This window comes from Pungitius pungitius, chromosome 1, assembly GCF_949316345.1.
Source record: "Pungitius pungitius chromosome 1, fPunPun2.1, whole genome shotgun sequence".
Taxonomy (NCBI): Eukaryota; Metazoa; Chordata; class Actinopteri; order Perciformes; family Gasterosteidae; genus Pungitius; species Pungitius pungitius.
In genome coordinates, this window is record NC_084900.1 from 11,248,446 (window position 1) to 11,275,550 (window position 27,105).

The 27,105-nt window shown below is 41.4% G+C and overlaps 2 protein-coding genes and 2 non-coding genes across 5 annotated transcripts in view; 2 read left to right on the top strand and 2 right to left on the bottom strand.

The window, feature by feature from the left end:
- The window catches only part of zanl (zonadhesin, like), a 51,196-nt gene extending 44,090 nt beyond the window's left edge, over positions 1 to 7,106 (bottom strand). The window contains exons 1-19 of the mRNA XM_062566360.1: positions 7,032 to 7,106; positions 6,185 to 6,207; positions 5,612 to 5,761; positions 5,215 to 5,480; positions 4,936 to 5,020; positions 4,699 to 4,851; positions 4,385 to 4,552; positions 4,194 to 4,291; positions 4,030 to 4,108; positions 3,677 to 3,934; positions 3,390 to 3,583; positions 3,101 to 3,242; positions 2,584 to 2,828; positions 2,087 to 2,235; positions 1,754 to 1,882; positions 1,420 to 1,558; positions 1,064 to 1,205; positions 388 to 584; positions 115 to 253 (exon numbers count right to left, since the gene is read on the bottom strand). Coding sequence (XP_062422344.1) covers positions 115 to 253; positions 388 to 584; positions 1,064 to 1,205; positions 1,420 to 1,558; positions 1,754 to 1,882; positions 2,087 to 2,235; positions 2,584 to 2,828; positions 3,101 to 3,242; positions 3,390 to 3,583; positions 3,677 to 3,934; positions 4,030 to 4,108; positions 4,194 to 4,291; positions 4,385 to 4,552; positions 4,699 to 4,851; positions 4,936 to 5,020; positions 5,215 to 5,480; positions 5,612 to 5,761; positions 6,185 to 6,207; positions 7,032 to 7,093 — 2,818 coding nt within the window. The 5' untranslated portion in view covers positions 7,094 to 7,106. The remainder of the gene's footprint in view (positions 1 to 114; positions 254 to 387; positions 585 to 1,063; positions 1,206 to 1,419; positions 1,559 to 1,753; positions 1,883 to 2,086; positions 2,236 to 2,583; positions 2,829 to 3,100; positions 3,243 to 3,389; positions 3,584 to 3,676; positions 3,935 to 4,029; positions 4,109 to 4,193; positions 4,292 to 4,384; positions 4,553 to 4,698; positions 4,852 to 4,935; positions 5,021 to 5,214; positions 5,481 to 5,611; positions 5,762 to 6,184; positions 6,208 to 7,031) is intronic.
- Positions 7,107 to 11,980: 4,874 nt separating this feature from the next.
- On the top strand, positions 11,981 to 12,062 carry trnas-uga (transfer RNA serine (anticodon UGA)). The gene has a single exon. It is a non-coding gene; the product is annotated as a tRNA-Ser (tRNA).
- Positions 12,063 to 12,210: 148 nt separating this feature from the next.
- trnat-agu (transfer RNA threonine (anticodon AGU)) lies at positions 12,211 to 12,284 on the bottom strand. Its single transcript has one exon. It is a non-coding gene; the product is annotated as a tRNA-Thr (tRNA).
- Positions 12,285 to 19,331: 7,047 nt separating this feature from the next.
- Positions 19,332 to 26,431, top strand: serpine1 (serpin peptidase inhibitor, clade E (nexin, plasminogen activator inhibitor type 1), member 1). Of its 2 annotated transcripts, none has more exons than XM_037481141.2 (9): positions 19,332 to 19,423; positions 23,998 to 24,236; positions 24,326 to 24,550; positions 24,663 to 24,857; positions 24,936 to 25,134; positions 25,244 to 25,341; positions 25,455 to 25,541; positions 25,717 to 25,800; positions 25,892 to 26,431. In XM_037481141.2, the coding sequence occupies exons 1-9, from the start codon at positions 19,347 to 19,349 to the stop codon at positions 25,927 to 25,929; spliced, it is 1,242 nt and encodes a 413-aa protein (XP_037337038.1). In that variant the 5' UTR covers positions 19,332 to 19,346; the 3' UTR covers positions 25,930 to 26,431. The 2 variants fall into 2 exon arrangements, with proteins under 2 accessions (XP_037337038.1, XP_037337039.1); XM_037481142.2 differs by lacking the exon at positions 19,332 to 19,423 and adding an exon at positions 22,716 to 22,768.
- Positions 26,432 to 27,105: the final 674 nt, after the last annotated feature.

Consider the following 27,105-nt stretch of genomic DNA (forward strand, 5'->3'; position numbering starts at 1 on the left):
AATAATCACAAGCCTTATGTTCAGGCATACCAGTGTTAAACATGAATAATAAAAATGTATAATTCATATCCAGATTAGTTCATTTGGATGGCTGTGCGCTGGGTGTTAACCTACTTGTGGGGTAGCAGCCCAGATCTCCGTCCTGGTTTTTACACTCTTGCATTGGGGGACATTCAGTAGCTTTGCAGGTGACGAAGGGAGCATCACACCTGCACTTCAGCTTACAATCCTCTGCATAGAATTCATCTCCAGGCTGACATACATACACACACAAGTTGTGTTAGTTGATGAAGAGTCTTAAATCGAAGACCACAATCTACCCTCACAATGCACAAACGTCAGACACAAACATTTCCCTGGTGGCTTATCAGTCCTACTTCACTGTACCTCGTAGTACTGGCCATTGACGTGTGTGCAGCCACATGAAGTCTTCTTGACGCACTTGCCGGCGCTCAGGACGTAGCCTGCATCACACACACAGGACTCGGAGCAGGGCCCGCCACAGGAAGGAGGTTTCCCGCTGCATGTCTCCTGACACGGGTCTGCACAGGGCTCGTAGTGGCTGTTGGGGGGGCATTTCAGAGCTATAGTAGGGAGGAGGACGGGAGGGGGAAGTCAGTGACATAGCGATATACTCAGATGTTTAATAATATGTATGAATTCAAACTATTAACAGTTGGACAAAACGCCATACATAGCCTAAGAAATGAATGTGACTCTAAAACAGATTCATTTCTATGTACAGTCAAATGCTTCATTATTATTTTCCTGAGGAAGGAGCCATTTTTACTATAATCAACAACATTATTTGCATTTGCGTACTTGAACTAAAACCAAATTTGCATCAGTTGGAGAATCTCACGTACACATTTGGGAGGAATTCAAGGACATTTCCAAGGTGTTCCTGAGATATCACTTACAGACAGACAGATAGCCCCAAAGATAAGGCAGAGTAAAAACCTCACTGAGTCTTAAGAAGTGGCTCCAGAGTAACCCATCCTGCCCTCCCAAACCCTTCCAAATACCTGTAAGTTTCTCCATCCATTCTTTTCCCCATACTCACGGCAAAAGGTTTCATTCCTCCATGGTCCAATGTTCACGCCACGGTCCTGGCATTCGTTGACATAGGCCTCTATGGCTTCACACAGAATGGGCTTGGCGCCATCCAGCTCACACAGGTCAAAGATACAGTCCCTGAAGTAATTCTGAACTCACACACACACACACACAAAGATGGTTGAGTTTTAATGCCTTGTTCTGTCTCCTTATCTTGAACCAAAATCTGTCATTTATGTCTCATTTTTGTATAGAAATCTCTGCCACATCAAACATGGGAACTGCTTTGTATAAGTGCATACTGTATGGCTCTTTGTGTGTGCACGCATGTTTGTGTGTGTGTGTATGTGTAAGATGACTTACATTTGGGTTGACTTTGGGGTGGCACACAGCGAAAGGACCCTTTTTGTCCAGCAAAATGCCGCAGTATCCAGAGCTCTCATACAGTTCCTGCTCTCCTTCCTCACACTCAGGGGTGGTGGTGTTGGGTTTCTTGTTACACCTGTGAACACATATAGTCAGTTAGAGAAGTTGTGTGTGTTGTTGTTAGTTAGTTTTTGTCCCGCAGTAGTTCTAACAAAGAGGTGATCAATGAGTAGACAATTGTTTAGTCTCAATGCCCAACTCATTCAATATTGTTTGTATCAAAACAGTATTTTTTTTTTAAATGAATGAAAATAGACATAGAGCTACTTACTCTGGATCGGTGTTCCAGCTGTGTCCAAAGTCATTAGCACTGTTGGTCAATGATCCATCTGGTTTACGGAAGTCATCTTTCGAATATCCATCGTAATCTCCACACAGTCCACACAATATGTTCTTATAGCTGCAAGAACATTTGCAAGTTAGTTATTGGTGAAAGTGAAAAGGCAACAATTAAGTCCACGAGTTTCTGACTTGTTTCCATTCCAACCAAGTTCAAGTTTTTTTCCGATTATCAGACTTTATTGTTAGTATCATTCATAAGTCTCCAATTAAATAGTTGCATATGTGACGTTGGGAAAAAATGTTAGCGTCAGGCTTTGCTTACTCTTTGACCACTTTGATGTCCATGAAGTGGTTTCCATCATAACGAACTGTCACACCAAAGTCCATGGACACAGTGTAGTGCTTTCCCGACTTGAACACAGAGACACCAGTGGCCGGAGTAACTGGCACGTTGACATTAGTCCCATTCACCTGTGCAGCAAAAGTAGGTGCAAATTTGATAATAAACGGTGACTGAGGAAACAGAAACAGTTTAGGATAAAAAAAATCACTCTATTTAATCTTACACTTGAAAGTTTATATTAGCAAATGAAAACTTGTTGTGTCTGCATAGAATTCCCATTATTTCTGGACGTTAGCTCTGGTAAATATGCCATACATTAGAAAATAGTGTGATTGTGGTCCCACTCTGGTTGCTATGCAACTAATTTGCATTCTCAGCGGCATTCTTAACGAAGTTAAAACATATATTTTATCAGATTACGTTTACAGTTTTAGGAGCCCGGGCTGCACATTGTCGTTTCCCCCCATGTTTATTACCTGCACAATTCCCTCTTTCAGAATGGAGATCTTCACCGAGTGAACATATACATGCACGGCCTTAACATAGGAGATGGTGGGACGGTTAAAACGATTTTCGTTGTCCACATGGACCTCAAAGTGTGGAAGAGTCGTTTCATTGCAGGGTCGAGACATCAAGTAGCTACAATTGCCCATGAAGTTGTAGTTGCGTTTGTCAAAAGTCGTGTAGTGGGGATCACCATTGGCTATGCATGTGGACGTATCTACGGTGTGAGAAAATGTATGTTAGCTGTTATTTTGGTCATGCTAAATTGTGATATAAAACTAGCACAAAGAGAGAAGCGTAAGCTGTCTCAGAGTATTACCTGTTACACAGTTTTATAACATTAGTAAGAATAATCCAGAACCAGAACTCGTATAGCCTTAGGAACCAGATTCAGACGCCCTTGTGTGTGGCCAAAGGTAACAGTTTTTGGACAAGTAAGAGCAGCAGTTACTATGGCAATTCCTCGACAATTTAACAGATACCATTCACCTTTAGGGTAGCAGCCTGCAACACCATTAACATCGCGACATTCTTCTGTGGGGTCACATGAGTTGTCAACACATTCCAGAGTGTAGTTCCCAGCACAGCGACACAGCTTTGAGCAGCCATCTCCAAATATCATCTCGCCAGGCTAAAACAGAATTGGAATAGGGATCAACCAAGAGCACCATTTACCCCCAGACCTATATAGAACAACCGTCTTGTAAATTTCTAATAACCATTTCACATGAAATCACAGCATTGTATGCATGTAGTTGTAGTCACAAGGATATCTGACCTCATAATAGTTATTCTGGTCATCCAGACAGCCACATTTCTCCAATGGGACACAGTGCCGTCCCTTGAAGACAAAACCTGGCTTGCAGAAGCAGCCACTGATGCAGGAGCCAGAACAGTTGGTAGAAGGCTCCATACAGGTGGGGATACAAGCTGGACCACATTCTATATAATCTGCATCAGGAGGGCAGGGTTCTGTGAAGTAGAAAGAATAGTGGTAAGTGGTAATTGGGCAAAATCATTGGATCGAGTGTTGTTTTAAATATAAAATAAAAAAGTTTGTCATACTTGGTGGCTTTGCTGTCGTTGGTCCAGGAGTACTAGGCCTAGGAGTTGTGGGTTTAGGTGTGGTTGGGCCTGGGGTGGGTGGTTTAGGTGTAGTTGGGCCTGGAGTGGGTGGTTTAGGTGTAGTTGGGCCTGGAGTGGGTGGTTTAGGTGTAGTTGGGCCTGGGGTGGGTGGTTTAGGTGTAGTTGGTCCTGGGGTGGGTGGTTTAGGTGTGGTTGGTCCTGGGGTTGTTACTGGTGGTCGTGGAGTTGTTGGCTCAGCTATTGATGGAAATTAAAGAGTTTTTAATGAAAATACCTGTCATTGACACATCATAAATGTTTTCAATGATTACTTGAATTAGTGAATTGCTCACCTTGGCAGGTTATGACACACACAGCATCAACAGCAATATCGGTTAGAGGAGTTTCTCCAAATGTACCAACAATGACAAACTGAAATACAAAAAAGTGACACAAATTTTAATATAAACTTATACACATACAAACGTACAGAGACAAACAGAGTGCACGTGTTTACTTGAATGGCAGCAGCTCCCAAGTACCGGACCTCTGCCGGCTTCCACTCCTGACCCTGGTTACCCTTTACTCTGTACACAGCAGGTCCAAGGCTTCCGCCTGGTACACAGAAAAACAAATTAAACCAAAATAAACATTAATGCTGTCTGTGTTTGCCTCTGAATGAATATTACAATGAATGCATTTTCCTACCTGTGGTGATGGTGTGGACGCTGAGTTCCATGGTGGTGCTGGTTCCGTACAAGTAGTAGTGGAAGGTGAGGTCCAGACATCCAGAGGAGGGGGTTATTAGAGGACTTATGATTTGAGACTTGAATCCAGGGATAGCCTCGACAGAATCCATCAACATATAAAAGCCCACTATGTATGGAAGGTTTTGGTAGGGATAAAAAAAAAGAAAAATCAAATCAAATTAAGTGTTTTTTATAAAGGTTAACAAAGAAAAAAACTAAAGCAAAGTGTGTTGAAAGTTTTCAAAGTTATGCTAAAGAAGTAGAACTGCATACATCCAGGTCTGGAGAAGTCATCATTAGGCCCGGTGCCTTCGGTGTCAGTCGGCCCAGTCCACTGTTCAAAGCCGTACATTTCAGGATTCTCAGTTTCGCTCGTCCAGCCGCAGAGCTCTTCAAAAGTGTCAAAATCACAGCCAGACACACAAGCTGTGGACAAAATATTTGGACAACTCAGTAATAGAGCAATTTGTATTTGTGTCATAGTGTGTGAGGGTGTGTGTGTGCGCTAACCGGGACACGCTCCCTCAGTGATGACGATGTTGTCCAAAGCTGTGTCGCAGGAAGAACCGAAGCCTCTCCTGGACTCAAACACAATCTGTACACACAGAGTATTCATTATCATCCTACATGATGCAAATACAACACATGTACTTTGTACATGAGCTGTAGTTGAATTTTGATTGGATCACAAAAACAAAAATCTCTTTATGATAAAATAGCTGGGACTGGATCCCAATTGCTCTTTTGCTGATCTCAGCTAAAGGTCTTAAAGCAACATCTAACACTCACAGTGATGTCCTGAGTGCTCTGTTTGGACACAGTGATGGAGCCCTTCAGCCAGGATGGACTCTGGATACCTGTCCTCTTCCAGACCTCTTCGTCACCGCCAGGCCTTTTGGCCAGAACCCTCAACACATTCTGATCGTCTGATCCATACATGTAGTATCGGAACTGGACACAGATCTGAGAGGCTGACGGTGAGAGGGGAGGGCTCAGAAGACGCGATATCTGTCCATTAGCCACATTGTCAGCTTCGTGGTAGATATAGTAGCCCGCTGCAGACAGATTAAGACAGGAGAAGAAGACGTGAAATTGAGTCAGACCCCTCAATTAGCGTGGTCTGGTCACTAATATTGGTTATACGTTTGTACAGAAATTAGATCTTTCAGATGGACTCAGGACTGACCTCCATCAGGGTAGTCTCCACTGGGTCCAGTGCCGGGTGTCGGAGTTGAACCTTTGTGTCGTGTCCAGTCGCCATTGTCTGCGGTGTCCTGAATGAACCTGCAGAATGGATCACTGTCCTGGTTGAAGTCACAGGAAGTCAGCACTGCTGCTGGGGAAAAACAAAACAAAAGGCAATATAGGTTTACATGATTCATTAAAAATATAATCTGTCGTCATTACAATGAATAATATTAAAGCCACTATTTACAAGATCTGCCTTCCAGAATTTTTTCCCATGAATAAGATGAGTATTTTCACAAGAGTGACACTGAAGTTGGGGTTTCCATCGACTTTGATTGTAAATAGACGTATCTGTAGTAATATAATCCCGAGTGTACAAATGTTTTATTGTTTATGGATAGTGAAGATAAGGAGCTGTAAAAAGGTAAAGTCCACGTCCATGCTGAGGACAGTGTGGCGGAGTCACCTGCCACACTATCGTCTCAGCAGGGTGTGAGCACAATCAATCAATTATCAGTCAAATATACTTGAAAAATACAAATGATTTAATCCATGATGAAATCCAACTTACCATCTCTCTGTGTTTTCTGCAGGCTGTAGAGAAGAGAAGAGAAAGGGAAGACACAGGAACGGACTCAGATTTGTTTGGAAGGTTTGACTTAAAGCACCTTATTTCCCTTCCTTTATATTCAAAACATTACCGGCTCATCTCTGTGGTTATAGGAGCAAGGGTGCTCAAGGATAAATATATTGTACACACAAATGTAAAGTGTAGATGTATCTAAAGGCGAGAACATTGATTAGCAACATGCAAACCGTAATGAGCAACATGAGATAATTCCCTATTCTGTTAACAGGTTCAGTTAATCAAAACAAAAATTAATAATTGAGAAACAAGACCCTGCTACTGTTTCTTAGCAGTAGATATGAAGTCGAAGATAAAAATATTATCACATACAATAAAGCCTGCATATAAAGTCACTATTGTTCGAAAGGCGATCTCTATTTATTATTTATATAAAAGGCACCATGTAAATACCATCAATTGATGCATTGTGACAGATTGTAGCTTTACGCTAATTAAAGTGGGAAATTATGGTTTCCCACCAACACCACAAAAGAAAAATGTATATATATTATAACACAATTCAATCAAAGAATATTCAAAGAATATATCAAATTTGAATGAACCCAAATTCCAGTCGAAACACAAGTAACTCTTATGGTGCAATGACACATGCAGAGATCTGAATATTTATCACTGAATTAGATTAACTGATTGACAAAAAAGGAATCATTGATACTTCATTTTATTTTCTTAATTGACGGAACATCTAAAATACTAGTATTAGTGTTGTTACGACTATGAAGTGTTGATACAACAAAACCCTAAACTGTGTGTATTTTTGGGGACCTACCTGTTCTCTGCCTGGCCTCCACTCATCCACAAGAGCAGAATTAGAAACTTGAAGGTATCCATGGCTAACCGTGAGCCAGGACGATCGGAGGCAGAGGGACTGAGCCGAGCACCTTATATAGAGGGCTGAGATGTAGGGGTAAAGGATAGGTGGATGCTGAGTTCTGATGTTGCAAAACGTGTAAATGAGTAACTGTTAGTGATATGGAAAGGGTGTGTTATCATTTCTTGTGATTTTGTAGGTGTGTATATGAGTTTGAGTGTGTGTGTGTTAGCGCTGTTTGACCTCTCAGCAGGTCTCAGGGCGGGTGGAGATTCTCGTCAAACATTTTATTCCACATAACTAACTTGTAGAGGAAGTCTTTGTAGAGCTCAACAGAAGACTTACATGGACACACCTTTTTTTAATAATCTACTGTATGTCTCTGAAGAAGGTCCGACTCAGTCTCCATCTTTTGTGTGAATCGGTAACGCAGAAACATTGTATCTATTTGACTCTTGTCAGATTGGAATCACATATTTGGACACTTTAGACTCGAAATAGACAAAATCTTAACAAAACGTCAACTCGACTTGGACTTTAACCCCAAAGACTCTTGACTTCACACGGACTTGAGTATACTTGTGACGTTCCCCACAGGCGCAAATGTGAAAAAGTATCATTATCTAAAATTCTGCAGCATACAATTAATGAAAATGAAAACAAATAGCATTGATGTTGACTGAATTTCCTGGATCAACATTCACATCGAGCAGGTTTAATTATTTTTGCAAAAGTCCAGTCACACTTTTTTGTTGTAACAAAAAAATATTATTTAATATTTAAAATGGCATTAGACCTGGTGAGGAGTCTCTTATGACCTTGTGAGAGACCAACACAAAGTGTACGGCCCAACGCATTGAATGTTTAATTATTTTTTGAGGCTTCAGACTAGATGGGGTTGAACTGACCTCTCGGTTTTGCTCTGTCTGTGTCTTTTGTTTTATGGATCGAATTTCTGTTAAACTGTGTTTTCCATGGCAACCGTCTTCACTTTCCATCTGTACTTTGACCTCGGGCCACCTCCGTCACAAGTGACACCATTCCAGGTTTATCTGTGACAGTCATCTAATCACACCTTTGAATGCCCTTACTTTGGGGTTTTGCAGGTGTTTACGCCCATGTTGAGCCAAACATTTTTATTTTATTTATATTGATTATTTACAACTACCATGAGAAGGATGAAGGAGACACTTGAAATGCTTTCAAGCTCCAGCCTAGGGACTAGTACTTGAATATAGGGTGTTTGGAGAGAATGCTCTTTATTTTTATGTTCAGATCTTTTCAGCTTTTTTCATCACAATGCAAGTGTCCTGCCTCATGTTGGAACACTTCAATAAATCAAATAAGTAAACCATCTGAATAATTAATAAGCAGTCCTAGTTTACACTTGCTAAAACAGCATGTACAAATGCCAAAGTAAGTAATAACCTCAAACTGTTTTGTAGGTGGAGATTGGACTTCATAATCATGAAAAGAACATAAACATGAGTCAGTTATGTGCGTGCGTGTGTGTTTGTGGGGGAGTGTGGGGGGGGGGGGTAGATGTCCCTTTGTCATAAAGATAGTGGGACAGGAGGAAACTCCTCCACAGTGAGGGCTCTTGTATTGGTCTCATTGTACATATTTTAGCTTTTTAGCTTACTACACATCTATATCATTCATGGTGGAGGAGCAGAAAATATATATATATATATATATATATATATATACATATATATTAGACCTCACAAGGTTAAAGGACTCATGTTTGTTACGTTTGGCTGCTTGTTTCATCACAGTGTGTGCTGGCACTATACTGATATGATTTAATGACATGACTGTTTTATCACGAAGGTGACATACATTCAAAGTTAGACAAAACGTGTGGTCTCCCTTATAAGCTCGGTTGACTTTAAAAAAATAAAATATAAAATTCTACATTCTAAACATAGAGAAAACATGATCAGCCATCAGGCGTCCCTGGAAACACCCTGACAGAGTGCCATTCACCTGATGAATCACTGATCTTTGTACCAATGTGCAAAACACTTCTCCAATACATCACCTTAGCAACAAACTGGGTGTGGTCCAGAGATGACACGGAGGATTTACGCAAAGCACAAGTGAATGTGCGTATATTATTATTATGGCTGTCTTATTGGAGACATGTCTAAAGTCCAAAGTCACTAAAATGCTCAACATCCCTTTTTTTCACAGAACATATTTAATGTTCTACTTCACCCACACACAGGTGGAGGTGATCAGTCCTGCATGTTGTGTCAGACAGTGTCTTCGTGCTGTTTTCAGCTCCATGGACCGAAGTGTTCTCCCGGACACAGGAATGATGCAGAGCGATTTACAATTACAGAAATGTTTACTCCACTCTGCTGTCTACGGTTATAACTAGATTGTAGTGACAGACAAATTATAAAGTACTTGATTTAATTTTGCTTTACTGTTCACTACGATGATTCACTTATTAATGACAAACGTAGACATTGAACACAACAGGGACGGTAAATGTTAAACTAGAGCAGCGTGGTGCTGGTCCCCATGCTTCAGAGTGTACTTCTGCCCACGATGTTTATAGAGCAAGTGGTGGAAAGCTTCCCGCATGAAGGCCGGCCATCGCAAACCCTCCTGTTAACAAAGGTCTAGCTGGTAAGGACAGTAAGGGAAGAGACGGACGACGTGGTTTCATGAAAAAGAAGACAGAGTACAACAGGTAATTGGACCTGCTGAATCATACACTTCGGTGGGTGAAAATATAATTGAATGTAATAGCTTCTGACCTACTGTATGTATGTGTATATATATATATGCATATTATTGAAAGTAAGATAAAGCAAGAAGGTAAAACCACATCTACGCTGTACTCAAATTTGTCCAATTGAATGGTTCCTATTTTTAGTCAGAAATCTTTGCACCGGAATCTAATTCACAACAGGAAACCCACTTGTAACAGCTTCGATGAACTTTGCTTTGATGAACACTATATATGAATATTTTTAAGATGCAGCTGAAATAATGCATACCAGGAAGTATGCTGGTGGCCTCTGTGCTCGGGGCACATACGAGCACCTTTACCACCTACTTTTGAACCCTTTGGTCGGAGAGTCCTATTTCTGTTACTGGAGCCTTTTGTTTATGTCTGGTAGTTGATGAGGGTGATGATGATGATCAAAAAAAGTATTTTTTTCATTTTAAAAGTAAAATTTCTATGATTAAAGTTTTTTGATTGTAGTGTCTTAACAATTATAGAAAATTTTGAAAACATTTCACACATGTTTCAGTGCGTTAGCAGGCTACACAATGAGTCTATAGAGTTAGTCTAAGCCTACCTGCCATTTGTTTAATTTAACACGAATTTCAGTTTTGAGTTTGCACTCATGTAATTCAAGAAATCAGAAAGTATTTTATTGTTGTTTGTACCAAATGACATGTATCATTCTGAGCGATACATCACTGGCACAATTTATGCCAACGTTTTCCTCCCAAAGGCACAACTTACCCCGCACGAGGGTCAAGTTGTGCCACGAGACCACATTTTCCCCCAAAAGCTATATTTCTGAAACCATTTATTTATTAAAGTTATTGATCTCAGGGATGCACAACATCCTGAAATATATGTACATCCTTAAATTTAAGGCACTACTGTCATGGCTTCACTTCAGTCACTTTGAGTAAAAACTGGCACAACTCACCTCACTTTCCCCTAGAGTCAAAATGCACTTAACAATTACTTTAGTATGACTCAATGTTTTCGGAAAACGCACAGGAGTAGCTTTAAAGAATGCAAGTTAGCAAAACAGCATTTCAAATATAACTAAAAACATTTCAGGTTTCCAAAATGTAAATCATTACATTGACATATTTTAACTTTTAATTGGGTCATTCTAACAAAAAAGAATATTGTTGAAATCTAACACACCACCAGAAATTGGCTTATGAATGATATTTTGAAGGGAGTTGGCTCATAAATTTGATTTTGACAAGCTTTACATTTGGAATCTCTCATCTCATCTTCAGCCGCTTATCCGGGGTCGGGTCGCGGGGGCAACAGCTCCAGCAGGGGACCCCAGACTTCCCTTTCCCACATCTACCAGCTCAGACTGGGGGATCCCCAGGCGTTCCCAGGCTAGTGTAGAGATATAATGTCTCCACCTGGTCCTGGGTCTTCCTCTGGGTCTCTTCCCAGCTGGACGTGCCTGGAACACCTCCCAAGGGAGGCGTCCAGGGGGCATCCTTACCAGATGCCCAAACCACCTCAACTGGCTCCTTTCAACGCAAAGGAGCAGCGGCTCTACTCCGAGCTCCTCGCGAATGGCTGAGCTTCTCACCCTATCTCTAAGGGAGACGCCAGCCAGTCTCCTGAGGAAACCCATTTCGGCCGCTTGTACCCGTGACCTAGTTCTTTCGGTCATGATGATGATGGTCATGATGAGGGTACATAGGGCCATAGGTGAGGGTACGTTTGGAATATTGTATCTATTTCACAATGTTTGTTAATGTATTATCACATCTATATATTTTGTACAGACTTATTGAATGAATGAGACATGTTCGATCAAGTTCATTGCAACAGCTCTTATTTTGAAGACAGTCCCTACCCCCAAATAACATACTTGACTATTATTTTCGAAGCAGAGGGTTAGCTTGACCGCAATGTGTACTGAATGCATGCATTGTTGTTCCATTTGGTTACTACTCATTATTATTATTTATTTAGTAGGGTGAACGTACCGGACGACAGGGGGGGGATTGGTAGATCCCTGTGACTTGATCGATTGAAAAGTAGCTCGCGAGGCAAAAAAGTGTTGGCACCACTGCTCTCGAAATTGAAAGGGAGTTGTTTTAGAATTTCGAATGCCAAGTACAAAACTTGAGACACCAATAAATCCAGTCGAGATAGGTGTGTTAAATCAATGGCTGCGATGGCCGAGTGGTTAAGGCGTTGGACTTGAAATCCAATGGGATCTTCCCGCGCAGGTTCGAACCCTGCTCGCAGCGACGCTATGAAATGTCATTGTGGACGTTTCTTTTCTTGAAGATGTCGCTCTTTATTTGAAGTTGGATATACAATCGTAAGTACTTTATGGGAAACGGCAATATTTATAAAGAAAACCCGCAATATTTAAACCTTTTTATAAAGAACAAAAGGCACCGCTGGGATTCGAACCCAGGATCTCCTGTTTACTAGACAGGCGCTTTAACCAACTAAGCCACGGCGCCGCCTGTCACATGCGGTCAATAAAACAAAATATATAGCTTCAATCAAAACCTTTAATCTTTTTTTTAGCTTTACGTTTGTCCCTAGTCCATCATTTCAGAACCTTGATTTACTTATTGCAGCTGACAGAATTGAACATACATGTTTCGGCTGAATATACTCACGGCGGCTGTTGTGTAGTAACTAAATGCAACCACAGAGAAGCGCTACAAAAGGAGGAATAGCGCTAAAAAGTGTTGCCACCTTCAATGCAGAAAAGTAAGGGACGTTTGGGTGGTGCGGACGTTACGGCCGACGAGGGGAACGATACAGGAGGGCAGGTGAGGCAAAACAATAAGATTGATACCTCCCAGTCTCTTCGGTACTTCTGTATCCGCTTTCGCTTCAGAGCTGGACGCGGGGGGGGGGGGGGGCATCTAGAGCTGCCTGCGCCATTCTTTCAAATCTACACTCCGCCGAGACACCCGTCCTCCTCTGACTCTGATTGGTTTGTTTCAGTTTCACGGCCAATCAATCCAACGATGGTAACGAGTATTCGCCAATCAGGGGTAGAATAGGACGTGTCTTCACAGAATTTGGGTGTGATTGTTTGCATGGGATGTTGCATTGAAGGCAACTCGGTAAGTACGGTAAACCCCGTCCCGTACTGATTCAAAACGGGACGCGCTATTTTAATATCACCTACGGGACGATTCCGTATTTTAAGGGACCCAAATAATGACTGGAAATTGAGAAACTTTCAAAAACTACATGCAGTTATTATGAGTACTTAAAACATTCTTTATAAACATAACCCACATATTTTCTTCTCTGGGTAACTTTCTTTTCCACGAGTTACTTCCTGTTACTAACCACCAGGCCACCTTCTTCCTCTTATCTAGACACATTCAGTTAGTTATTAGAACATTCACTATTTGGAAAGCACACCATCTTATTACGCCTCCTATTAGAAAAAACATTGAATTCACTCATCCAACTGAATTGTGAGACACGTTAGTGTTTCAAAGCCCAGAGTGCACGCATGTTTTTGGTCATTTCCCTTCACACACGAGGCTAATTAGAGTTCCTGTATATTTCTTTTACATGTGTGTCAGGGAACTGGAACTAGATGAGTCACATTTGACAGACGTGCTTTTTCATGTAAAATACAGACATGGAGAAGAGCACATTTCTGACTCATCTTTACAATGTGACCCATCACTTTATCACGCATTATTCTTCTTCTGAGTCTTACTCTACTTTTGAAGGTAATTTTGGGCACCTCCCCGCATCCACAATGCTCCAAAACATTTTTGTCTTTTACATACAATTAATTTTACTTGAACTGTAGGAAGCTCCCAGCACTCACCAAAGGAAATGTCAGCACACATTGTTTCAGAAAACAACCCACAGAAAGTTTCCTTTTAAAGCTGTAGTTTGTAACAAAAAGAAAATTACATTTAATGTTTTCAAAAACATCACATACACCTGACACGAATGCATGAAGAATCAGGCTGTTCTCCTTTTAGCGACTGCTACAGGCATTAGAAGATTAGGGTGCTTCGGGATTAAAACAACCAATCAGGGGAGGATTCTCTCACGTAATTGCCCATCATTGTTTGTGAAATGATGTTGTGTGATCATGTTCTTTTAATAAAGAATCATCTATTTCTTTATATCCTGCTTAGTCTTTTATCTTCTGAATACATTATGCTTAGACTTCCTTTATCATATCCCCATTACTCCGTACACACACACATACACACACACACACACACAGCTGGATCTTATTTCTGGTGCTTCATGTGTCTTTTTCTGCCCATTTGTTGCTCATGTGAATTGTCAAGGGAGCAGGAAGTAGTTAGAAGGTCACAGAGGGCTCCTCCTGCATGGAAAGAAAATGAGTAAGATTTTATAAATAAATGTGCTCCACACAGTTTTCCCATGTCTTGCCTTTGGGGAAAGAGCACGCCAGGTCTGCGTGAAGTTGGTTCACACACACAACCTACAACCACCATCAGCAGAATCTGTTCTCCATTTGTTAGAAGCAGCTCTCCGGTGTTCTTTCTTGTCGTAAAACTCTCACTTTACTGGAAGTGTGCTGCGCTTGTGGAGCCAAACTGTTAAGACAGCGAGTGGAAGAATGTGCTCAGGGTCGTGCCTCGACTTGCACTGACGATTGTGAGGAGTTGAACCATCACGTGTGCACCGGGGGAGATGGGAAGCACCAGGGGGAAAGTTGGCGCGGATGGCAGGGCATGTTTGTCATGGTCCTGTGAGGGATGAATCACTGCCGGGAGGTGTGTACAAGTCTGTGCACTTTAGTTTTTTAATTTAAAAAAAACATTGAAAAATGTAATCCAAAGTCAGGCTACAGGGTCCAGGTGGAAAATTCACTAATATTGTTTTGCCTCCATTGTTTGTGTTACATGTATTCCCCTACTCCTGGATCAATTCTGATGAACCATGAAATCAGCATAATTTCAGCCAGGAGATTATCTGTTATGTGTCTTTCTGTCAGTTCATGGTTAACCCCGACATACTCTGCGACCCACCAACATTTCTTTGCATTATTTTCCTAGCACTCCGTAGCTGATAGCAGGGCCAGTGCAGCTAACAAAGCTAACAACTCAAAAAATCTAAACCCCCAGCAGGACTGAAATCTAATTTTTAAAGCGGTTTGTTGATGTGGTTCATAAAACGTATTCAAATAGTAAAAAGAAGATCATCACTTTTAAAATAAATTAACAATACATGTAAAAAGCATTCCAGGTTGTAATGGTCCTCGGTGGTAGCCACACACCACGTGTAATCGTGTAATTATGTCCATTTATGTAACACTGACTGTTACAAGTCACCACAAGAACACAACAGCAGCGTTGCTGCGGTGGAGCCAGTGAGGAAACAGGAATATGAGCCAACATGACCAATATGTTAACACACTTTTCTTTGTCATCGCTCTGCATTTGTGTAGCTCCACCATCCACTCATTCACCTATTCAGCTGCTCCCATTAAATCTTGGGCTGTACTTATCTTTTCCATGTACTTTGGTTCACTTAATATGGGTGATGATCAAAATGCCACAGTGAGGCTGTTAGTAAGGTGCCTTGTGTTCCCCTGTGGTATGGGTTAGATGTGTCACTAGGTGAGGAATAGGGTGGGGTTAGAGGTGAATGAACAAGTGTATTTCATTGGAAATCTCTCTTACGTAACATTGATGTGTTTGCATGTTTTTTTGCGCTTGCACACAAATACACAACCCAAGCCCACTGGGTTGAAGAGCTCCAGACTATTTGTTTTGTCTTTTCGCAAGACGCTGTTAGTAATGTAGATAAGGGTGCAGAGCTGAATAACCGACTCAGGGGTGGTGCAAATGTGGCAAAAGGAGACGGTGAGTCACTCTCCTGTGCAGGTAGGAAGGAAGAGGCTGGAGGAAGCCAAGTCAGGACTTGGCTATATTAGTATTGCTGCAAAAAGAAAGGAAATAAAAGGCATAGACCAAATAGAGACACCCCAATCAGAGTCCATGGGTCTTTGGGTCGAGATATTCAATCTTAAATCCCCCATACAAACAACCTGTGCTGTTCATGTGAGTGTAGACGGATGAAGGCATTGGAGGTTTGCATGGACCTTTGGGCATAGAAATCCTGTGACTTTGACCAAAGTAATGCAATGATTCAAACATGTCTCTTGTAATTTATCTCCCAGGAAGTGCAGGGCTGCCTCAAAGAAAGTCAGTGGACAGGGTATGAAGAACGATAACATGTTTAAACAAACACAGACTTCCCCCAGGAGACCAAAACAAACGTACAATAGTTATTTTAACAAACACACTTACCAGCACCATGATCTTTTGCTGAAGCTAAATTAACATAGCGTAGCTGCCCAAACAGGTTGTGCAGTGATCACTCTTGTTGCTGGACATTTGCAGGAAAATGCAATAAAAATGAGAAATTACTTTTTGCAACATATCATACAAACTGTCAAATGAGGATGTGTTCCTTTGACAAGCCAACTTTCAACCCAACCACCTTCCAAACAGATTTTGATGAAACTTAGTCCTTTAATAAAGGATCCTTGACTTTCCATCAGCCCTGTTTCGTTGGTGCCTGTATGTAATTTAAACATTTATGAGCCACCACCACGTTATGTGCTGTAAAGAGGTTATTAGCTTATAGAGCTAGAAAAAAATATCCTGTTAGGTGTGGATGCTTGAACAAGCATCAAAGTAGAAAGTAAAGTATAATTGCAATTGTAGCTTGACAAAAAACCTTTCAACCCAAAACGATTAAAACTTTGCCTAAAGAGTTTATGGACGTTCTTGTGCGGTGTGTTTTTGAGCATTATCCATGGGAACCCAGGGAAATACTAGATGGAGTAAGGCCAAGTCCACATCAGGGCCAAGATGCCAGGCGTCCAGTGTGTGTTATCTGCACACACACACAGCTTATCTAGATTTATACACTGCAGGGTGGGAGAGCAGGTAAGGAAGGCGTTCCAAATGCATTGTGTTTAGTCTGGTGTCATCATGAACTTGCCACCTCATGTAGCGGTGCATGTCTAGATTAATGCAAGTGTGTATACAAATGCAACGTGCTGAACATCTGTCTGTACTTTTGGTCCGGTTCACCACAACCTCACCCACCCACTTACTCACTCTAACCACGTGCAGGCTAACACAGGCCAAAACAGTTTCCCGTCCTTTTTCCTTTAAACTCATTGCGGGTTCTCCATCAGAGATCGTACCGTACATCCTGCTGCTTACACAAGGGCGTCTTCCAGCATGATCCCGCTCAGAGCAATGGAAAGATTATGTAACAAAGTTTAGAATTCTGAAGGATAAAGTGCTGCTTTGTTAGTTGGATCTGGAGGACGTTCAACACAAGGAGAATCAAACGAGGACTGTTCGTACACCGTGTGAAAATAGCATGTGGATTAAAGCAAGACACAGACGCATTGTTACAGACTCATAAAAGTTTTAAATCAACCATTCATGAATGGCTATTGCCCCCCCCCCCCCCCCCCCCAAAAAACAACAACAAAATTCAACAACAATTTTATTCAGGCCATTGCTGTGCTATTGTCTTTTATTAGAACATTTCAAAATGTCCAAATATATTATCAGTTATCTGTTTTATTCCATTTTACATTGACATACATTTCATTATTTTTAATTTGGAAAATAATATTTAGCTCATGAGAAAATTTCTTTGGTTGTTCAGTCAACCAATATTATATTATTAAATAATGTGTTTCACTTTCAATTGAACACTGTTGAACCTTCACCTTTGTAAACTTTTGCCCTACGGTCTACTGTTTGGGTTATTACAACAGCATGAATAATGCTACAGTGTGCTCAGGTCATCCCTGTCATGGAAAGCGGCTGATTCTTTTTTTTCGTAGAAAGAATGTGTCATTTTGGAGAAATTATTTTCGCGTGAGATGATGCGTTTAGCGGTCAGAGCCGCAGATTTCCCACTCATGTCTATGCTGTTATCAACCACACACAGCCCACTTCAACTTCCCTTTATCCTTCATAGAGGGATGCTCTTCATGATGACTGGGTTCCTACGGAAATACCACAAGTAGTGCGAAACAGTAAAATAGTTTGGAAAATTGCAGATGCATCATCACTGATAGGTGTGATGGCCTTTAAAGTAGAGAAGTTTATTCACTGACTGACCAATGGGTGCCCCCCCCTGTACAGCACAGATAAAATTACTGCTGATGACCGACGTGGCAGGAGGTCAAGGAGCCTTAGCGCCCACCCTCCCATTTCCCCCCAGGTCAACCCAGATACCGTTACCTTTGTTTGCGCAGTGAGCACCGATAGTTTCAAACACTGTTAGCTGCTAGCCGCCATATCAGACTTCCTGTTGAGAGGTGTGCAGAGGCCCGCCATCCGGGCTGTAAGATTTGAGATGCCGCCATGCCCTCTAGCCCTGAGTTAACCCTTCTCCAGTCACACCCATCATGTTGGCCTTCCCTTAACTGCATCCCATTTCTGTGTGTGTCCTTCTGACATGCTGATTCTGTCACTGCTCTTCACCTACCCCCCTCAATACCATTATAGTCAAAGTGTTTTCCAACATACCACAGTTCTAGAACTGTCCAAAACAAATACGGTAACCTTTATTCTGAGTCTTTGCTGAGATGTCAGGAAATGACTATCGCTGCTCCTTGATTCACTTCCTGTTGTTAATCCCATGAGGAATGTGCTCTGAACTGCCATGACAAAACCTGACAAAACCAGGAATCTAGGAACCGTTAGTTTTGAGGGGGAGAAAAAGATGTTTCCAAAAATTTGGTCTAGAAAATGTGAAATTTGGATGCACTCTCTGGTTACACTAATACCACCTAGTGAAAATTCCCCCAATTGTACATAAGATAAGATATTCCTTTATTAGTGTCCCACAATGGGGAAATTCACAGTATCGCAGCAAAGTGGACAGTGCACACAAGATACATGGTAAAAAACAAAAAAACAAAAGCAGCATTACTAAAAATATAATAATAGTACACAAAAATAAAAATTAAAAAAAAGAGTGTGAAAAACCACAGTAACTAAATAAAGAATGAATTCTAATGAAACTGGTGATCCTCTAGCTCCAGGAATAGTGTTTTTTTTATAAGCCAACACTGATATCTCACTGCTGGAGGCCCAAGAGAGTCAGAACCAGGACCATGCCGGTCAGGAACCTTTGGCAGTACACATGTCCTTGGGTTCAAAGGTCATCTAGAAAAACATGTGCTTTCCCCTCTTCTGAGTCACATCATGTGATCATTGCACTTTCCTTATTTCTTCAAGTCTTTTCTTCTGCAATAGTAGAGGTATTTTAACAAAAAGAACACAAGCACATTTAAACGATGGCTTCTATGACAACTTGTCGCAGTTTAGCTTCCCCTCTCGCATGCCACTCACACTCACCCAATCACTTTATTCAGGGCACCTGTTATTCACACCTCGTCAGCTCAATCACTCTCACCTGCCCTACTGCACCCACTCCCTTCAGTATTCAGGCGACAGCCTCACACCACTTCACTTTTGGATTTGTTCTCTGCATTCATGCCAACACCCTCCAGAATGACAGCGGGTCTTGCTGACTCCTTCCCCGTAGCTGACCGTGTCTGTTTGGACCTCCCCATCTTGCCTCCGCCCCGGTAATCTACTCCATCTTCTGTCCTCGACCCGCAGAGCGGCCTCATCTCTGGCTTTTGTCTGCCTTTCTTCCGAAGTAGATCCTGGACTAGCAGCCTTGAATAAAGCTTGTTGAAACTATTTACTAACTCTGGGCTGTGGTTAAATGGGGCTTTCTGTGCCGTCAGTTCGCACAATGTGAACATTAAATACAGTGAGTGAATGCTGGAAAAAAATGTTTGTATTGTAGATTCTTACTAACTAGGGATCTGTGGAATTTAGTTGTTCTTTGCATCTAGTCAGAGCGATAAAGTCATATCTGGCCATGGAGCGCCCATAACTAGCAGATCAAAGAATTATATTGCTAGTAAAGTCCCATTATAAAACTAACGTTTTATAGTATAACCGTTCTGTGATAGCATTGTAACATGAGATTATTGTTGGAACCTTTTTTTTTTTTTTAAATCCAACAGTCATTTCGGCAACTTTCAAATAGGAGGCGTTCCTGAAATGTGTTTATGAAACATTATTTTGTCTCCAATGTTATATCCTAATTCTGCAGAAAAATACTATTATTTTTTTTCTGGAAACTTGCTTATTCGATATAGGTGTCCCTTATCTATTAATGTGTCCACACTGCTGAGGCATTCCCACACCAGCAAAAGTCAACCCCAGATGCAATTCTGTCCAATTTAACAACTCTTATTGTACACGGTAATTTCCACCTGATGTAACTTTCTATTAAGCGTTGATGGTCACAACTGTCAATTTAGTTCAGTACTTCCTTGTTTTTAGTGATGAGCCTCATATTTCACTAGTAAAGTAAACACTTGTTGTGTACAGCGTTGGGATGTAATGACTATTAGGCCCATGTGTTTGATATTGTGTGTTGTCTTGGCAACGTTTGATTCCCAGAGTCCTGAAGCCCCCACAGCGAATTGGGTGGGTGTTACAGCGCAAAGTTCCACTCGCTGCCGTATATGGAATAAACCACATCCTCAGGCGTTGTGGGCTTGTGCCAAGTTAGTTGTGCTGATGCATTCTGTGTATTATTGGCAACACTGTCCAAACAAGCAGTGGGATGACATGTGCAATGACAACAGTGGCAAAACAAAGGTCTGATTCATCAGACCCCATAGCACTGTCCCACAAAGCTATCCTCTCATGTGTCTGTTTGTTTTCACACTCATTTTTCAAAATGTTTTAGTCGGAACGGAGACTCTTTAGATATGTTAGTAAATTAGCTGTAAGCTACTGATTTTACAAGGCAGTTTAAGTGCAACAACCACACAAAAGCACTGACCCAGAGCCAAATCCTCCTCTTTCATACAAGACGGTCTAAATTGGCCCATAAATGTGCCTCCCATGCATAACTGTCTTGGCATGGTGAAACATGAAAGGCTGAAGATAATGACATCAGAGCGGTCTAGTTCCAAAATCTTGTTTTCTCAGTTTATAGTCTGGGTTTGTCTTTTCTTTGACATTTTGTAGACATTACAACAAACATTTTGCCCTCATTTGAGGAGTTGCACATCTGTAATTCTCTGCATGTTTGGACAACATGACACAGCAGTCCCCTGTGTAAAAGTCCTTTTAATCTGCTGGACCCATTGCTTCAACACGGCGTCCTCTACACGATGCTCTTTCAACCACCTGACTGGAAATTCTTGGCAGCCGCCCACCACGGCCTCGCTCCCAAAATCAACGGTCACATGAATTACTGAGTTACTTTTTGTAGTAAGAACAGTAAACTAACAGCGCAATACCCTCCATGCTAACTGCAATCCTCAAGTCTTTTCCCAACGTTCGGCTCAAATTGAAGAGGTATTCGTTTGGAGGTTCCCTCTGAACCTAGCGGTGTTTCTTTGAAGAAAAAAAAAAATAGCTGCCAAGCACATTTCTGCAAAAATAGAGCCATATCTCTAAACAAATAAAAGCATGGCGCTGTTTGTGTTGCTGGTGAGAAGACGTGTCTGCTTGTCTTGTGGTTGTCCTGGCCTTTTATTTTTTATTCCTCCTAAGGCATAGTATTTGCCATTTCTATGCACCGTCTGAATATATTCCTCTTCCTGTTTTCACACAAAAAAAGAAAATTGAGCATTGAGAACTCCATAGCTAACCCATTCATGTTGTGTAAGACCCACAGAGATCTTATTCCCTTTTCTTTTCCAAGTTTCCAAGTTAAAGGCTTCAATTTTTTTTGTGCCTCACATTCCCGATCGATTAGGAAACAGTGTGTTGATTCCAGTTATTTTTATGCTAACCAGATGCTTTGTGAGTAGCGAGATTAGGAATGCTGGAAGCCACAACCAAATTTGGTATTTCAATGTGTTCGCCCACAGAGCAAAGTACCCACTCGGGACCGTTGGAAAACTGGTTTAAATTTGCCAATCTGAATATGATTAAATCCAACAGAAGTTGATTCAGAATATCACACTTTTGATTTAGCTGAAACTTTTAAATGTTTTTTTGCCAAACCCTTTTTTCATTCAAAAGAATCAATATAGTCAAATGTTGATTTCTAAAAAAACTCACCTGCCATCAACAACTTGAACAAATAATTGTATAATTAATTTTAATAGTTTTGTCCATAGTTGTATATTAGTACCTGTGTACATAGTAGTATGTATGGAATATTATAATATATTATTATTTTGCCACTTCGATCCCACTTTTGGGGACTTCATCATGTTCAAAAACTCTTAAATGTTTGCACGCGCTTCAGAAGTGCGAAAAATTGAGATATTCTTGGGGTCCCACAATTAGGGGAGAAAACCAAGTACTCTCTAGCGCCCCCGTAAGTGCTCCCTATGGGGACATTTTTTACCGATTGACCTGGAACCTTTTCACACAGATGCTCTTGTATTGTTTTGTATCTGGTTGGTAGGGTTTGTGGGGAAGTATTGAAACAAAGACTGGAGACATTGGAATCTGAACTAATCAAGATCACAAAGTATTTCTATTCAGAAGAAAATCAACAAGGAAACATGACACACTGGTTCTACTGGCTGGGTTTGTTCAGGGAATCGTGCCAGAGAGATTTGTGTGTTTTGAGTGAGATGGAAAACCGTTAAGTGACTTTCCAGATGCTGTGTCATGCTTCTGGGACACAGACAGGCGGCTGAGAGGACAGTGAAGCGCAGGGAGAGTGGCTGCCTGTGTGTGTGTGTGTGTGTGTGTGTGTTCATGAAAAGGAAGCCTGTCCAGACAGCGTCGATGACATCATACACTCTAATGACTTGTGTGTGTGTGTGCGAGTGGTGGGTGGGTAGGGAATGGGGTCTATAAAGAGTCCTTCAGACTTGAGCACACAGAAGCCGAAAGCACACAGACTTGCTGAACTACATTCGACACGTTTCAACTAAAAGGTAAGACAAACTACAACTGGCCTTAAAATGTACAGCTTTGGAAGTTAGATTTGTACATCAAATGCAAACCGATATAGTTGAGTTTAGTTTTATTAGTGTCATGAAAGATTTACAAAAATCCCTGCAAGTTTAATTTTCAGAGGTAGAAATTAGCATTGTTTTTCATACACTGATCAAAAGTGATCAGTTTTGGGCTCTTTTATTTAGGAGATAGGAGATGTAACATCTCTCCGGCAATGTCCACTTCAGTAGCTTTTATATTCACCCATCTTTATAGTTTAATTATGCAAGTTATGAAGGTTTCTAGTGAGGGGTATCCGCCATAGCCTGATTTAAACATCATGTATTTATTTATTTTTTATGGCTGTTTATTGTATAACTCCATACATTTGCAAATACTAAGATAGCCAAGTCCCTCTGTAAAAACCTTTGTCAACACAATGGAACCAGAATTCTGAAACTGGCTTTATCCAATGTTCACATTTTTGTTGTGGAAATGTATAAAAAAGAACACATATTTAAGCAGATAATTCCATATTTAAACATTTTTTCAGAAGACCAATTCAAAAATATAACTGCAATATTATTAGACATTAACACGGTAAGTTTCATTGTGATGTTTATTAGTTTAAATCTGTATTCTATTCACCTGGGCTGCTGTATACACACAACGCTCTATTGATGTCTGCAGTGGAAAACCAATGTTACTGACACAGACTTTCCAGCTGACACACTGCTGTGAACGGACACACATCCAGCATGAGTTACACACACACACACACACACACACACACACACACATAATAGATATAGTTGCAGGGTTGATGACTACATTTTGGCCTAGGTTGATTCAACAATAGAAAGTTGTATGTTGAAAATTGCAAACATGATGCTCTAAATGTGATGATCACTTGTAGTAGGACCAAGCAATGTAGGCTGAATGGTTACCTGAAGGGTTAAATGGGACTAAGTCTTATTTATCGTAATGCAACAGAGCACTTTTCTAGGAATTTGTAAATTTCCCAGGCTACCGGTGAGTCATTGCCCCAAAGTTTGAGTGAAAACATCTGTATTGAGCAATCCAGCTCAATAAAAAGAGAATGTATTGCATGTATTGCGGATAATGAAGTCAAGTTATTTGAGAGAGCTCCTTAGAAACGAAAGTATGTTCTATCTTTAGTCAAGTTTGAAAATTCATACTTACACTAGTTCTCTTCATTCTCTCCCAGGATGCTTTGCGTTTATACCTTCCTCCTGCTGACTTTGAGCGGAGTGGCGCTGGGCTCTCTGCAGGACAAACAGACCGATTTTGGCCTGAAGGTCTTCTCAATGCTGGCCAGCGATTCTGTAGACCAGAACGTGGCTTTATCCCCATATGGAGTGTCCTCTGTCCTGGCCATGGCTCAGCTCGGTGCTGCTGGCAACACCCGAAAGGCCTTGACTGCTGCCATGGGCTTCTCTCTGCAAGGTGGGTGGTGCATACATTCAAATGTTCAGGGTTATTTTGGGGGGGGGAAGCGGTTAAGGCATCACCAAACCATGAACCCTCTCCTGCAGAGCGAGGGATGTCTCGGCAGCAGCGCCTCCTGCAACGGGACCTGTCCAGTGAGGTTGGTGTGGACACAGCCAGCGGGGTCATGGTGGAGAGGAAGATGAGCCTGGAGAAGGGGTACCGCCGAGCCCTGGCCAAGGCCTTCCAGTCCCACCCCAACCAGGTGGACTTCAACAAGCCAGACCAGGCCGTTGGCATCATCAACTCATGGGTCTCAGACCACACTGCAGGTACCAGCTGATTAACATCTGCAGGATTCCTCTGCAATCTTGTTCCAAATGTCCTACTTAATTTGTTTAAATGTGTTAAATTTAATCATTTGACCTCTTTGTCTTCTGCAAGGGGCCATCCCTGAGTTCCTAGCACCTGGATCTCTGACTGATGAGACCCGCCTGGTCCTCCTCAACGCCCTCCACTTCCAGGGCCTCTGGAAGGTCCCCTTTGATCCCAAACTGACCCAGGAGAGGATGTTCCACTGCGCCAACGGCAGCAATGTGCCCGTGCACATGATGACACTCACCAACCGCTACAACTATGGTAAGCTCCAACACAGTGACCCAGGGTCGGGACTTGGATGATGGCAAACTCACTCAAAACCCTCTCCTTGATCAACAGGCGAGTTTGTGACAGCCGACGGGGTAGACTATGATGTCATTGAGGTCCCGTACGAGGGCGACAGACTCAGCATGCTCCTGGTGTCGCCTTTTGAACCCGAGGTTCCACTGAGCACGCTCAGTGCTGATTTGAGCAGCAAAATGATTAAGCAGTGGAGAAAGGAGCTAAAGAATGTCAAGCGGCAGCTGGCCATGCCCAGGTAAGAAATTCAAGACAGTATGTGTGATGTTACATAAACTATTTGAGGTTACTATTTGAGGTTATCACGCATCCAGGATTAAAACTAAGTGTGTGTGTGTGTTTTGTAGGTTTACCCTGAACTCTGAGGTAAATTTGAAGACCGCTCTGCTTAAGATGGGTCTGGGAGACATGTTCAACCTGGCTACAGCTGACTTCACACGCATGAGTGAGTTTACCTCCTTTTTCAGTAAGAGGACCTAGTTAGTTAGTTGGTCATGGACTTTACTGGTATAGTGCCATTAAATGTGTGCCAAACTTATGTGTGTTACTGCCCTGCAGCGGACGAGAGGCTGTGCGTGTCAAAGGTTCTTCAAAGAGTGAAGATCGAGGTGGATGAGTTAGGAACCAAGGGAGCAGCAGCAACAGGTAGGCCCAGTGTTGAATCTCTCAAACACCCTTACGAGTTTTAGTTACTATAAAGGTGGTGATAACTACTTAATTGGTGGCCCTGCCTTGTATAAAGCATCGTGTCCAAATATAGTCTCGTGACGTTTTAATCAAGGTATAACAAACTGACTTTGTCATTCCTCCCCTCCCTCAGCTGCCATCATGTTTTCTCGTATGGCAGTTGAGGAGATTACTCTGAACCGGCCCTTCCTCTTCCTCATCCAGCACAAACAAACAGGTATACACATGTTTTATTTTGAAATCCCCATTTTGAAAGACTATGAGAGCAGCGTGAGAGCTTTGTTTAATGTTTTACTTCCTGTGTTCAGGTGCTGTTCTGTTCATGGGTCAGTTCAACCAGCCTTAACAACAGTAACCCACTGTGAAGACTCCATTCCTGTGTGTCTGACTACTGCTGCTCATACTCCACATGATGACCACACCCATGTTGACAATGATGGACCCGCTGTACAGTGTAACGACTTCTTTTGACACGTCGGAATAATTCACTGACAGCTTTTCTTTTTCTTAAACGACCCTAACACAAAAAGACAAAAGGACCCACCGATTTAACACGACCGACCATGCAAATGGGATTGACTGAGTTTGTAAATTATTTCTCTCAATGTGTGTGGTTGAATAGATCTAGAGAAATATGAAGGAAAGTTGAATCATTAAGTATTTTACTGTCGTCTGACAAAACAGACACCAATGCACTGCATAAGTACTCTCAAAAAGATGTATCTTTATCTATTTTTTTCTATTATATTTCTAATTCTGTCTATTTTTGTTATTGCCTATTTGTTACTGCCTATTTGTTAAATTTATATTTTGCCATATTTATACTGTATTTATTAAATACTATATTTCCCAAAGTTGCTGTGTGTTCTTACTGCGTCCACGGCATGAATTGTAATTTCTTTTGTTCTCCAAATGTGAACAGGACACATCTCAGTTTTAGTCTACCTTTTCCTACTCTAAAATGAAAGTAATGTCCTTAGACCTTTTACCAGTGGTTAACACATCAACAGATCCTAACACTTTCTTCCATGCACATTCAAAAAACAGTTTGCTTACAAACACACCTGCACAGATAATCCTCCCTATTTATATGGACCTTGCGGCCTAATTGAAACAGTGCCCTGCGCCCTCAAGTGGTGGGACATTAACAAAACAGTAACACAACGGCTTCTTCACTCATTTTTTTTAAAAGGGAATCCTCTGTCAGTTTTTAACACTACTTTTCCAGTATTAGCTTAATACACACTAAGGAACCACAGCCTGTCAACACCATTTTTTAACTGTTGTTCAGACACTACAGTGATAAATTTACCATACTGAGTTTGAACTAACCAGTGTTCTTCAACATAGGTTTATTGTTAGAGATGAAGGCTGTCGCAATTTTAATAAAATTGAATACAAGCATTGAAATTAAAATATTGGGTTAAGTTTAGCAGGCCTTCATGTTCATCAGCTTGGTGACTTGACTGATTGGGCTATTAATAAAATAAGGCCATTGTATGTTGAATATATATGTATTATA